This window comes from Medicago truncatula, chromosome 8 (assembly GCF_003473485.1).
Source record: "Medicago truncatula cultivar Jemalong A17 chromosome 8, MtrunA17r5.0-ANR, whole genome shotgun sequence".
In the NCBI taxonomy this organism is placed as follows: domain Eukaryota; kingdom Viridiplantae; phylum Streptophyta; class Magnoliopsida; order Fabales; family Fabaceae; genus Medicago; species Medicago truncatula.
The window spans coordinates 34,050,097-34,063,041 of NC_053049.1; the positions used below are offsets into that span (position 1 = coordinate 34,050,097).

General features: G+C 30.6%; 2 protein-coding genes across 2 annotated transcripts; one reads left to right on the forward strand and one right to left on the reverse strand.

Moving 5' to 3' along the window:
* Positions 1 to 1,518: 1,518 nt before the first annotated feature.
* On the reverse strand, positions 1,519 to 4,645 carry LOC11441544 (UPF0548 protein At2g17695). Its single transcript, XM_003629172.4, has 5 exons — positions 4,520 to 4,645; positions 4,286 to 4,347; positions 4,014 to 4,190; positions 2,817 to 3,015; positions 1,519 to 1,847 (listed from the first exon to the last, which is right to left on the reverse strand). Exons 2-5 carry the CDS (start codon positions 4,342 to 4,344, stop codon positions 1,659 to 1,661), a joined length of 624 nt encoding a protein of 207 aa, XP_003629220.2. The 5' UTR covers positions 4,345 to 4,347; positions 4,520 to 4,645; the 3' UTR covers positions 1,519 to 1,658.
* A 6,663-nt stretch (positions 4,646 to 11,308) lies between these two features.
* Positions 11,309 to 12,375, forward strand: LOC11441114 (protein IQ-DOMAIN 20). The gene is made up of 2 exons (XM_003629173.4): positions 11,309 to 11,603; positions 11,743 to 12,375. The coding sequence occupies exons 1-2, from the start codon at positions 11,349 to 11,351 to the stop codon at positions 11,914 to 11,916; spliced, it is 429 nt and encodes a 142-aa protein (XP_003629221.1). The 5' UTR covers positions 11,309 to 11,348; the 3' UTR covers positions 11,917 to 12,375.
* The last annotated feature ends 570 nt before the right edge of the window (positions 12,376 to 12,945 follow it).

A 12,945-nucleotide genomic window follows, 5' to 3' on the forward strand; every position in this document is an offset into this window, starting at 1 on the left:
TTTATCGTTACCATGTTAAACTGCTGTTAATGATGACTTCATAACTGTGTCGGAGAATCTAATCTATTAAACACATAAGGTGGATTTTTTTCAATATACAAGAGTTAAAGATCGAACCACCTCATACCACTTGTTTAAGAGGTCCAAATCACTTGCCACTTGCATCAATTTATTTCCAGTTCAACCAAGTTATCTTAATGCAAACATTATCATAACTCCTATACCTTATGTTCATCTCTATTAATTATAAAAATAAAAAATAAGTTATAATGCTGATTATAAAATTAATTGTGTGTTCATAAAATAAGTTGGGACGTGAGACTATACTTTAAATCGGATTGTATACTCTTTGGTTTTTGTCAAAATATATACTTGTTTTTTATATAAGAAAAGAAAAATCATCAATTAATTTACATTGCAATAGAAGTGAATGGATACAAAACGTGGGGTATACGGCAGTTATTAAGCAATTTAATTTTTAGTTGATGATTTGTGGATTAATCCTTGGCTTAGAGGATGTAACGTCTCCGAGTTTAGATAATCAACTCACTGATATATGTTGTCATTAGTTAAGAGCTTCTATATGAAGAAGAATGCATACACAACACTATTTGGCTTGAATAATGGAGTGTTGAAATTGATTTGTAGAAGATTTTCATTGCTGTTTAATTTTTAGCTCAATTGCTAAATGAGCAGTAATTTAGTATCACAAGTTTGCTGACTTACCCATTTCAATTTGTAAAAAGGTAAGAATCAAGAACACAATAGTGAATAGTTGTTCCACTATCAGCATAAAGCATAAAATAAGATTAAATCATGTAGTTTCAGAATTGAATCCTATTGGCATGACATCTTCTGCATATTCTCTCGATACACTCTAGCTTGTTTCAGCCTTGATTCATGATTAGTTGAGAAATTTTTGTCAATACATAAAATCATTATTCTATACTGCTCGATCATTACTTGATAATGGTTTTCCTGATAAAAAAGATAAGATTGATTTAGATTTTTCTAGTTTGGATGTGTTAAAACAGGTTTGGGTGTCATCCAAATGCTGGCTTACTCATCCACCTGATAATGTACGGTTTTGTAAATATAATGGTTCGTTGGGAGGATCGGCTAGTCTACATCTGAAACAATTTAATTCGGTAGTCTATTGTGAAAATGTAGCACCATTATCCAATGTGATTATTAATTATATACGAATAGGTGTAATAATTAAAATCGCAGCTGCTTTCATATTAATTTCTTCCAATTCTTATGCAATGTCATGTTTTATGGTTTCTCAACTGCAAACCAGACTATTATGTTTGCAAGTTTCTTTCTGCTAATTGCTTCAATGTTCACATCGTCGCCTGTATAATCATGATTTCAAACAAAACTGATGTATCTAACTCTTACAAACAAAGTTAAACACAGCACAGAAATAAAGAATCCATTCAATTTCAACTTGTTTGTGATAAATGTGAAGTACTCATATTACTAACTCGTTACCACTTGCCATGAGATTGTAAATGGTAAGGGAAAGGCAAAATGATAATAAATGAATTGCATCTATCAGAGTATGTAACAAAAGAACATAGAAAGTTTACAGATAGAAGATATCAGAGAAATAATTTACAAAAGGGAATAGAAGGCAACAATGTCATATATTTACATTAGGATTTTGATGAATTAATGTGTTTCAGCATTACCTTGGCGGATTCATGCGCAAAGTATTTTTGCCTAAGCATCACATATGGATACCCAACAAATGATAAAACATGGGCAGGCTTTGAGAAAGAAAGTATTTCATACCAAACTTGATTGTTTTCATCAATCTCAACTGAAAAGCGTTCTTCTCCGGCCTGTAGCAAAAAGATAACAAATCTGAAGTGATCAGGGTACAATGTTTTTCAATAGCTTTGTTTGCGAAAATGTCAAATACAAGATACTAAGTAAGAGTAAGACAAACTCAGAAATCATTTGCATAAAGATGGACATATTAGCACCCATAAAAGAAACTTCTAAATGCATGATAAAATCAAGCATAGTAATTGTACAAGTAATAATAGAAATCAAGGGGCTCCACAATTTGCTGTGAAGAATTTTTTAGAATGAATGAAAAGCATTACTTATTATTCCTAATTTTAAATATGCTGGAAAAGAGCAAGGATTGAACACATGCATACACTCATTAAAAATGCTAAACAAGGAATCTCTCCACATATTAAATATGTAAAGGAGTTGAATCAGGTTTCAAAAATCAATACAATTGAGGTGCTAGCTCAATGGTAAGAGCTTAGCATTGTAACCTCAAGGTACTGAGTTCAAATCCCCTTGAGGACGGTTGTAAAATCACTAGCTTAGCATTCCTAGTTTATACAAAAGCATTATTCTCACTAAGGTTGGGTTGATTGTATAAACTGCAAGACATCATAGTGTCCTATCATTGCTTCATAATTCACGTCGAAAGACAAACCATTTCAATACTTAAAATGATTTGGTTTATAGCTCTTCTAGTCTTCTCTCCCTACCTTTAACTATTGAACAACCTTCATTTCAGTTACAGGTTTTCTCCACACACTCTCAAACTGCATAAGGCAAAATTCTTCTCTTTAATTTCCATGATAGATGCTACGTTGCTATAACTCGATTTTATTATCTGATAATTTCATTCTTAATTCTCTCTTCTCTAGTGTGACCCCTCACTACATGTAGTTGTTGGCAAAGTCAAACTGATCAAATCGCGAGATACCTTCATATTTTCAATCAGACACAAATTAAGAAGAGTAAAAGAAAATCAGTACGATGTGAGGAAAAGTAGTAACCGCTACCAGTAAGTGACCCTGAAGAGTTCCACTTCCAAACCCAAAGGAGGCCCCACGGTTTTTGGTAGTGCTGGTTTCATTTACATACACAACCTGAAGTGGCATCATAAGCCAGGGAAGGAACTCTTTGACACAAACACAAAACTTTGCTCCTTGTTCGACCGGTGTTTTTGGATCAACAAATGCCCAATTCATTCCAAAATGCCTGCAAAGAATTTTCCCATAAAACTCTATCTTAATACACACGCATTAAACAAGAAAAATAAAAACTCTCTAAACTGAGTTTGTTTTCTAAGTGAGAAATAAGGGTACACCAATCAAACTTAAATTTTAATAGCATAGAATCAAGATACACTTGAAATTAAATCAATTCTGATTACACATTTATTTGCACTATAGCCTCAAAGGATTGTCCTTAAAAGAAGTATTAAGAAGCATGGATCAGAAATAGGAGAGGATTGGAAGAGAAGTGTAATTTGTATTTGATTGAATTGAATGGGTAAAATAATGTGTAGTTGCATCAAACTATTATATCACTGATCACTTAAATAGAGAGTAGAAGAGCAACTAACTAGTACTAAGCACTAACAAACAAGTAAATTGGTCATCGAAACTGTAAGTGTAGGTCAAAGTAGCTCATGATTTTTGAGAATTGGTAAATACATCATTGAAATTGTAAAGTTTCAGTCAAAATAGTCCATCTATTAACTTTCACCATTAGACACAATGACATGGCACGTTAACAAAATATGTGACTTCTCCACGTTGATCCCATGTCAATACCTCTATAGCACTGACACTTCTGATCAAAGCCATGTCTGGTGTCCAACATGTGTCATGGTCTGACACCGACACGTGTGATTACATTATATTATATCATTTTCTCAAATTATTATCAATGTTGTGTTTTGTCTGTGTCCGTGTTTCATAGGTCAATACCACAACACCATAGACTAATTTGCTTATGATTATGAAGCTTAGGTCTTTCAAGGACTAACTTGTAAGTAATCAGTCCATTCATAACTGCAATTACTAACAAGAAAAAACACGATGCTTAAAATTTCAAGGACTAATTTGTCTATTTACTCATTAACAAACTAGTAAACAATTACATTTCTAACATTTCTAATTAGTAGCATAATTCATAAACATCTCTTGAATAACCTAAAGTACAAACTGATATGCAACAATGAATAAATATACCTCCAACTTCGAAGAGCACTCTTGCCCTTTTCAAAAGTCTCAACACCGGAACCCACCAGAACTCGCGCATTATTGAGTAAAAAACCATCATTCGGTAACCCTTTATCTTCTTTAAGGGAAGACAAGGATTTAGCAGAAGCTCCTTTATATTTATCATCATAATTCAAAGTACCCGACCTGGTAAATAAAGAATCAGACAGAGCCATAGAAAATCATGAACTTCGAAAATGAGTTTCAAATGTTGAATGAATCATATGTATGCTACTACTTACTTGTTTATGCAATTTTTTTGGTCTTGGGCAGTGGGGCGAACCCAGCTCAAGAAAACCATTCTCTGTGACGCATTTTCACAAACATGTTACGTGTTTAACAATAACAAGGAAGATATTAACTTTAGAAGACAATATATATTATACAAAGTAAAATAAGAAAAAGAATATAATGTTTTGTAAATTGGAAATGCTAATTATGCTTTGAATAATTTTTGGGAGATTTAAGAGATATACCAGTTGTTGTGTTTGGCAACGATGATATTATAATTTTGTCTATGAGGACGTGTTTGATTCTTCTGAACCACATTCATATTCATTTTTTTTTTTTTTTTTTTTTGGTAGAATATTCATATTCATTTTTATCGTGTATAGATTAGACATAGTCCTTCTCCTTCCTAAAAGACCTTTTACAATTTTGATCCCTCTATTATTTTTTATTTTTTATTTTTTTTGCATGAATGTTAAAAATATTATAAAAACCTCTTCTAAAAAAAACTAGAATTTTATAACAAAACATTAATTAAATATATATTTTATGTTTTTGGCGTTTAAAAATTCATGTTTTATTAAAAAAAATATATTTTTTTTTTAAAGAGATCGTTATAAGATTCTGCAAATTTCTATACAATTTTATTCAAAAATATAAAGGTTACATGTGTCTCATATTGGTGGGAAGTAAGAATGGGAATAGGTCAGGTCGACCTACAAGGGCCTACGCCACGCCAGACTAGTTTTTTTTTCTTCTTTTAAATAGAGAAGGTCTATGCTTTTTTAAAAGCTTATTTAGCTTAAAAGGTCAGGCTGGAGGCCATTCAAAAAGTCTCTTAGGCCTATTAGGCCGGCCTATTTAAGTAAATATGGATAATTTTATTTATTATTATATCATATTTTGTGCTTTGAATTAAAATAAAAATATGTTAACTGTTTCAGTAATTTTAGTTTATTAGTCTACATTAATTTTTTGCATATTTATATGTATTATTATAAACTAGAATTGAAATCTGATACAATATTGAAATTTGATACAATATATAGTCAAATTTCCTAAAAATTCATGTTGATTATCAAAAGAGAGTTTAATCTTATTAATATATTAGTTCGCTAGTCTATTTAAACTTAGATCACATTGCTTATTTAAAGATGTTCATATGAAACAAGCTTTTAAAGAGGCTAGTAGACCAGACCCAAAAAGTAAGCTTATGACAGGCCGCAGACCAGACTTTGACCTTAAAAAAAATTAACAGGCCAGGCTCAGGCCTTGCAAAGCCTAACTTAGCCTAGCCTATTTCCATCCCTAGTGGGAAGCCTTTGTTTCATGGCAGAAATATCATATTTATGGTTGAAAAGTGTCTCATACTCACAATGTAAAATTTTAATGTCATGACGAGAGCTTGGTTCAATTTGGAATCTTAAAAAAATGAATTATGCTCTTCTCCCAAGAAAATTGTTCACTCCCAACCAAACTTTCTAAAATACCCATGTGTGAGTTTAGCGTGACTCACGCTAGTGTTAATTCTGTGTGACTTAACACACACTGCGTGAGTTAACTCACGCTATGTCTGTGCTCAGTCCCAAAACAAGCAGAAACACCAATTCCCTGATTTCATCCATTCCTTCCTTCATTCATACATATGTACATCCATTCCTCTAAAAAAATACATGTTTTCATCATTCATTAAATCATTCATTCATTCCTTAATAATTTTCATACGCAAAATAAACGAAAATTAATCAAAATGTCATAAATAAAACGCAAACGCGCAAATGTAAATATATTACATCCATATCCGACAAAATGTCATATAAAAACTAAAATTTTTTATCACTTCTTTAACATTAAACATACATTGTTAATTTGTTATACAAAATGTATCATATCTTCAAAAGAAAACACTGCCTTGTATATTTTTTAGGCTTAAAATATTTTTTCGTCGTTTATCTTAATTACATTGTTCATATTGGTCCTCTAACAAAAAAAAAGGGTTCATATTAATCCTATAATTTGATAAAAAATTGTTTCAAGTTAGTCTTTTCCATCCATTATGTTAGCCAAAGTCACCATTTTGTTAGTCAAAGTCAATATTAGTCAAAGTCCACATCTTCCTCACCAAATCTCGTTTCTCATTATCATCATCAACATCGTTATCATCAACCTCAAACCTCGATGTTGTCGTCATCGCCACTAATCAAAATAAACTAATAAACATTGATGTTGTCATCAACATCACTATCATGAACCCTAATTCCCAATCTATATTTAAAAAAAAAATTTGTTGAATGTTAACCCTAATTCAAATTTTCAATGATTTTAATACTACCCTGTTTCATTCTTTTTTTTCCACCCATTTCTAGTAAGTTTAAAAACAACAACATTAGGGTCCCCGTGTGCATGGACCAAGCACAGACATAAAGAACAACATCATATTTTAATACACATTTTTCAAACTAAAAATGTTCGCTAACACACACACACACACACCCCCCCCCCCCCCCCTCCTACACAAAATAATATGTTTTTTTAAAAGTTATTTTCTTTAGCTGTTCTCAATCATTTTCTAAATAGGGAAATACTCAACAAGATATTTTCTTTAATCACGAACTTAATCAATTCTAATTATAATTATATTTAGTTTCTTTCTAAATGTGGTTGTTATGATTATTTGAAGGTATATTCGTACATGAATCGGCTGGAAGAATTTCAATTCATTGTAATATAAATCAAAATGATGATGATGATTTTGTAGTTTAATTTGGGTTGTTTTTTTCCCTAATAAAATGATTGAGAATTAAAGTTCATATTTTTTTGCAGTTTAATATCAGGAATTTTATTTGAGGTTTGTTTAAGTTTATTGGTTTGTTTTGATTTGTCATGATGATTATGATGTTGTTGAGGTTGATGGTAGTAATGTTGAAGAAGATAGAGTTAGAGAGAAAGAAGATTTGGTGTGGAAGATGTAGACTTTTATTAGCCAGATATTGACTTTGACTATGAAAAGGACTAAACTGACACGAGTTAATTAAACTAATATGAACATTTTTTTTATCTGATGACCAATATGAACCTGAAATTAAGATAATGGAAAAAAAATGTGTTTAAGCCTATTTTTTATGAACAACTTATAGACTATAATATTTTCCCCCAATTGAAGAGCAAAATTTTGGATAAGCTATTGTACCCCTCTTAGTCATATTAGAATTGTTTCGTCTATGCACTACGTCAAGAGTTTGAGCCAAAATTTATTTTGAATTTTTTCAACAAAATTCAAATTCATTAATGTATAATTGTACTAGTATGGCAACATATAAAATCAATCAAAATAAGGAAATACACACGGGTGTATACAAATACATCTAATACATCTCAACATAAAATAACATCATAAAATAACATCACATGATAAAATTACAACTAATTGATTATGATTGAACTCTAACCCCCTTATCTCAATTAGCAAATAATCCTTGCCAAAGCTTCAATTTAGCTCCTAGAATCTCTATCACCTCTTGAGTCTTCAAGCTTTTCTCCCTTCTAACCCTTTTCTCTTCTCTTGAACTTTCTCTCTACCTCTCTCAAAGTTCTTGTGAAATGAAATTTAAACCTATTTTTCTCTCAAGTCTAGAACTTAGAAGATTGCTTTTTAGGCTCTACTCAAATGGGCCTAACCCTAATGCCTTAGTGGGCTTAACCCACTCATTCACAAATTCTAAAATGTTTCTATTCACTTAACGGTAAAATAAATACAACGATCACTTACCGGCTCACAACTAATTACCACACTAGTAACTTAGTAAAATAATGGTTCTCACTTGAAACACTAAAAATAATCCTCACCATGAATTTACTAAATTACCCTTTCAACACGAAAACCCATAAAAATGCATCCAATGATAAATATTCACACACAAGTACATATAAACACATATTAAAACAATTAAAAATAATTCTAGCGAAAATCAGGCTGTTACAATCTCAGCCACACATTACAATCGGATGATCCTGATTCGTTACAGTGTCAAACAACGTGCTTTTTTTACAGCACCAAATCCAAATTCCGTTGGCCTCCTCAAATGTACAAAATGGTCAAAAATATCAAAAACATTTTACTTTCAACATTAATATGATACAATAGGCAAATAAGAAAACTCCTAAAAGAATATTTACACCAAAGCAAATCTATATTGAATGTTCATCTTCTTTCCTAAACTTTCTTTCTTAAAGCATTAATCGATCACATGCCTATGCAGGAAAAATAAAGTTAAAATAACATATCGAGCCTTGAGTGTCTGCGACAGTTCCTGGTCGCGATTGTCAAAGAGTAACCGAGAGTTTGCAACAGTTTTCGGTGGCAATGAATCACCGCCGACGCTGACTAAGTTTGAAGAAGTTATTAAGGTTTTAGTGTTTGAACGATTCTCGACTGCGATGAATCACCACCAAGTGAATTGCGACAGTAAAACTTCAAAATTTCAAATAGGATGAAATCAACATGTATTTAATCGTACAAAACGATACAAATAAAAAGAATAATATCATGTAACAGAAAGCCAGACATAAAAAAAGGTATTAACACAAAGAAATAAAATAGATACATGTCTTGTTTTACAAGGTAGACGACGACAAAGTCAATCCTTAAAAGGAAAAGTAAACAAAGCAATAAAAACGTGACATGTTAGTTGACTTCGCAAATCACTAACAACACATCTCGATCCCAATTTTTTTCGTACAATTTCTAAGATTATTTTCCCTTTCTGCTTGTATTCTCTTATTTTGGTTTGATTTTGTGTTCTTATTGTTTATAATATTTAGTTTTCCTTTTTTTAGAGGAATATTTAGAGCAACTGTACATCTGATTCACAGCACGCTTTAATTAATTAATTTTTTAACAGCAATGTTGATAGGGAAATAAATAAAAACAAAGTAGAGTTAAAAAATAAAATAAAAAATATACTCTTAAATTTCAAGTTTATGTAACTCAACAATTCTGTCTAAGTATTCTATTTTTGGTTTGATTTGGATTAGATTAGTTTGCACAATGATAATTGAGATCAAATTCAATCTATTAAAAATATATTGTTTGAAAAGGGTATCGGCTTGATATATAAATGAACTTTGATGGCCGATAGCTACTTATTTGCTGCAGTAAGCATTCCCCCTTCAATGACTTTTTAACTTCATATTTAGGCAACCTTTATTTTTCATTGGAGTTGAAGACAAGCATCTAGATATTTGATTGAATGTCAGAATCTTTAGAAGGTCGTCAACATTTGAAAACACACCAAGTGTCTACAAGGTTTTATAATCCTGGTTTGAAAAGTCAAGAGTTGTTTGTTGATCCAAAACTAAAGGATTTTCTTCTGATTTTTATTATCAATGAAACACTCTATCTTCAAGATGCTTAGGAGTACTTCTATTTAATTTAGGGTTATGTTAATTTGTATTCTAAGGACACATATTAAAGAAGTCAAAAAGAGCAACTTTGCATTAAAAAATATACTAGTAATATTTTAACTATTAAAAAGTTGAATGCACGACTTTTAATACGTATTTTTTTGTAATGAATTCCTTAACATGTGTATTTGAAGGCATAAGTTAGTATTTGCCTTTAATTTAACTTTTTGGTTTAATGTTGTAATGTTTTACGTCATAGCACTTTTTTTTTTTTTTAAGGAATAACACTTGTGTTTTGATTGTTTGTTTTACTTTATTGTTTCTTTGACCTTTTCAAAAGAAAATAGTTGCTGACCCAAGTTATCGATATTTATCAATTATGCATGGATCTTTCAATCTTATATGAAAATTGGTGAAAAATTGAATGTTTAATTTTATAAAAGTTAAAAAGTTGTTATTTTTAATATATATATATATATATATATATATATATATATATATATATATATATATATTTTTATATTCTTAACCATTGCTCTTAGGATACTGGTTAGGAAAACCCTAATTTCTAATATCATCGGGTAACATAGTTAGTTTGTTGGTCAAATATATTTCAATTTTCAAGGTATAAATGGGACTATAAAATGAAACTTTTTAATTTTCATATGTTTCATGCTACTAACATTCTAAGATCATTATTTAAGGAATGTATAAAAATAATTTTTGTATTTAAAATCCAAGTCCATTTAATTACATCTTGATCTACATCATCAATAAATGGTTGGGGTTAAAAAAAAAATCCAAAGTTATAAAATAGACAGATAAAAAAAACAAGTTTAAAAAATGAGAGGGTTAAAAATTAATAGTATTCTCTTTAAAATGAAGTATGATAAAAAAGATATAGTTAAAAAGTTGATGTATAGGATAAGAATTTAGTCCAAGTGCACAAACTTTTCTTTACTTTCTTTTCATGAAGTAGTACATTTAGTAATTTTTAGCTAAGTAAGATATCAAAAGTGTATTTAAACATGATCTTCTTAGCTAATTTGACTTGGGACAGACTATACCAATAAACGTGTCACGCATGTGTCACATGCTTAAACGTGCAATACAAAAATCCTAGAAAATGCTTCTAAATCACATAGTACCTGTAGAGCAAAATCATCTTCCCACGTTTAGTGTTTCCTAAATTTGAATTCTGACATTTCAAAACCAAACATGTAGCCCATAAACATTTCTTTACGCCACTTCCTCCCAAAGCGTAAAAGAAGGAGGAGTATGTAACAAAAACACACCCACTTGTTAGTACAAAATTATGGTTAACTAAATTAACTTAAGTCGATGATTAATAATTCAATTCATGTATGTTAAAAATTGTGGTTGATTGTGTAGTTGAGTTAAAAGCAATTTTACAAACACTATGTAACCGAGTGCTACCAATAAAACCAAAGTCAACACCTAAATCAAATTTAAACCTCATATTTTCTCGCGAATGACCACATAAACATAATCCAATCACCTATAACCCTTCCAAAAAGCATCAAACATTAATCATTTATTCAATTGAATTATCCACATTTTTTAATGTGATTAATCAGATGTGGTGGACCTATAACAAATGGGTGTACATGTATGTATTAATTCACATTCCAAACTAAAAGTATACAAGCTAAAATGGGCGTATCCAAGAAATGGTTGGGAATCGTTCGAAGAAAATTCCTAAGATCATCCAACAAAGACATAACTCTCCATCCATGTATAAGTGTTTGCACAAATCAAAAGGAACAAGCCATACTTGGAAATGAATCAACCACCACCAGAGAAAATTTTATCATCTTGCCACCACCAGCTATTAATTCTTCATTGACCATATTCACCAAAGAAGACTTTGCAGCAATTAAGATTCAAGCTTATTTCAGGGGTCATCTAGTATGTGATTCATAATTTGTAGCAACTATATCAATATTGCTAGCAAGTATATAGTTTTTGACTAACTTTTTTGAATAAAAAGTACAAAATGTCTCATGTTAATTGACTTGATTTGCTACTATTGAATTGAATTGAGCAGGCAAGAAGAGCACATAGGGCATTGAAAAGCCTTGTGAAATTGCAAGCATTGGTTCGCGGGGTGTGTGTGAGGAGACAATCGCGTATAGCAATGCAGTGTATGCACGCACTTGTTCGTTTACAAGTCAAGGTTCGTGCAAGGCAATTGCTCGGTAGCTTTGATCATAGTCGATAATATACTAGAACTAATCGGTAAGTATAATGATTTTTCTCATATACGATTTATATAATATTGAAAAGTGAAGGAGATGAGATGAGAAAGGAGTAGAGATAAAAAGAAACGAGTGTGAAATTGTAAGAGAAAGAAACATAAGAATTTCAATGTGTACATATATTGTGAGAAGTTTTATTTATTTATTTTATATGCATATATATGAATATACGTTTGGATTGTGTAAGAGCGATTGTATGTTTATGATGAGGATTGAAGATTTTATTCTTAATTTCGTCAATTTTGAAGCTTGATTATTGAAAGTAAATATAGATGAGGTTCACACCGGTGTAGAAAAGAAATTTAAGATTGGTTATAGTGGATCTTTTAAGTCGGTCATAAAACATGGTGTAAATAGCATGTTACAAGAATTATTGTTACAACAATCCTAAAAGAGCAATGTTATTTGACTATGTTTACTTACTAGTTACTCTTCACTGTAACAATGAATGCAGAACACTATTTAACGAACTCATGTTATTTTTTAGGAGATTTAACGAAGTCATGTTGTGGTGGTGATTTGAGGATTTAGAAACAAGGAAATTGCTATTTGTCGCGAGAGAATACCTCACGACAACATTGACCATACATGTTTTCCCTCATGAATATATTTTATTGGCTAATTGTTTTTCGTGAAAGGTTCGGGATAAAATCGTTCCGGATGAATAGCACTACTCTATATCTTATGAGATCAAAATTTGAACCAAAAATACTACATAAAACAGGGTCATACTAACAAGTGAATAATGATCTAAATGTACTTAAACAAAAATTTAAACGAGACAAGTTTACATTGAAAAAAATAAATTTTATTCTTTTAAAGAGTTGATTACGTATATTCCAATATAAATATTACTACTAATTTTGATTATATTTTCTTTTTACGCAAACTAATTTGATTAATTAAGAAGAGATATAGTGTTTTACATCGATTTTTGTGTATTTTTTTTTCGAGCAAGTAAAAAAAAATTATATACATGAAATTGGGACTGT

Bases quoted from the DNA above. Each gene is read 5' to 3' on its own strand.
- LOC11441544 (XM_003629172.4), bottom strand. From the start codon at position 4,344: ATGGTTTTCTTGAGCTGGGTTCGCCCCACTGCCCAAGACCAAAAAAAT. The intron at 4,191-4,285 runs GTAAGTAGTAGC...TTTATTTACCAG, and splicing joins CAAAAAAATTGCATAAACAA to GTCGGGTACTTTGAATTATG. The intron at 3,016-4,013 runs GTATATTTATTC...AATTCTTTGCAG, and splicing joins AGTGCTCTTCGAAGTTGGAG to GCATTTTGGAATGAATTGGG.
- LOC11441114 (XM_003629173.4), top strand. From the start codon at position 11,349: ATGGGCGTATCCAAGAAATGGTTGGGAATCGTTCGAAGAAAATTCCTA. The intron at 11,604-11,742 runs GTATGTGATTCA...TGAATTGAGCAG, and splicing joins CTTATTTCAGGGGTCATCTA to GCAAGAAGAGCACATAGGGC.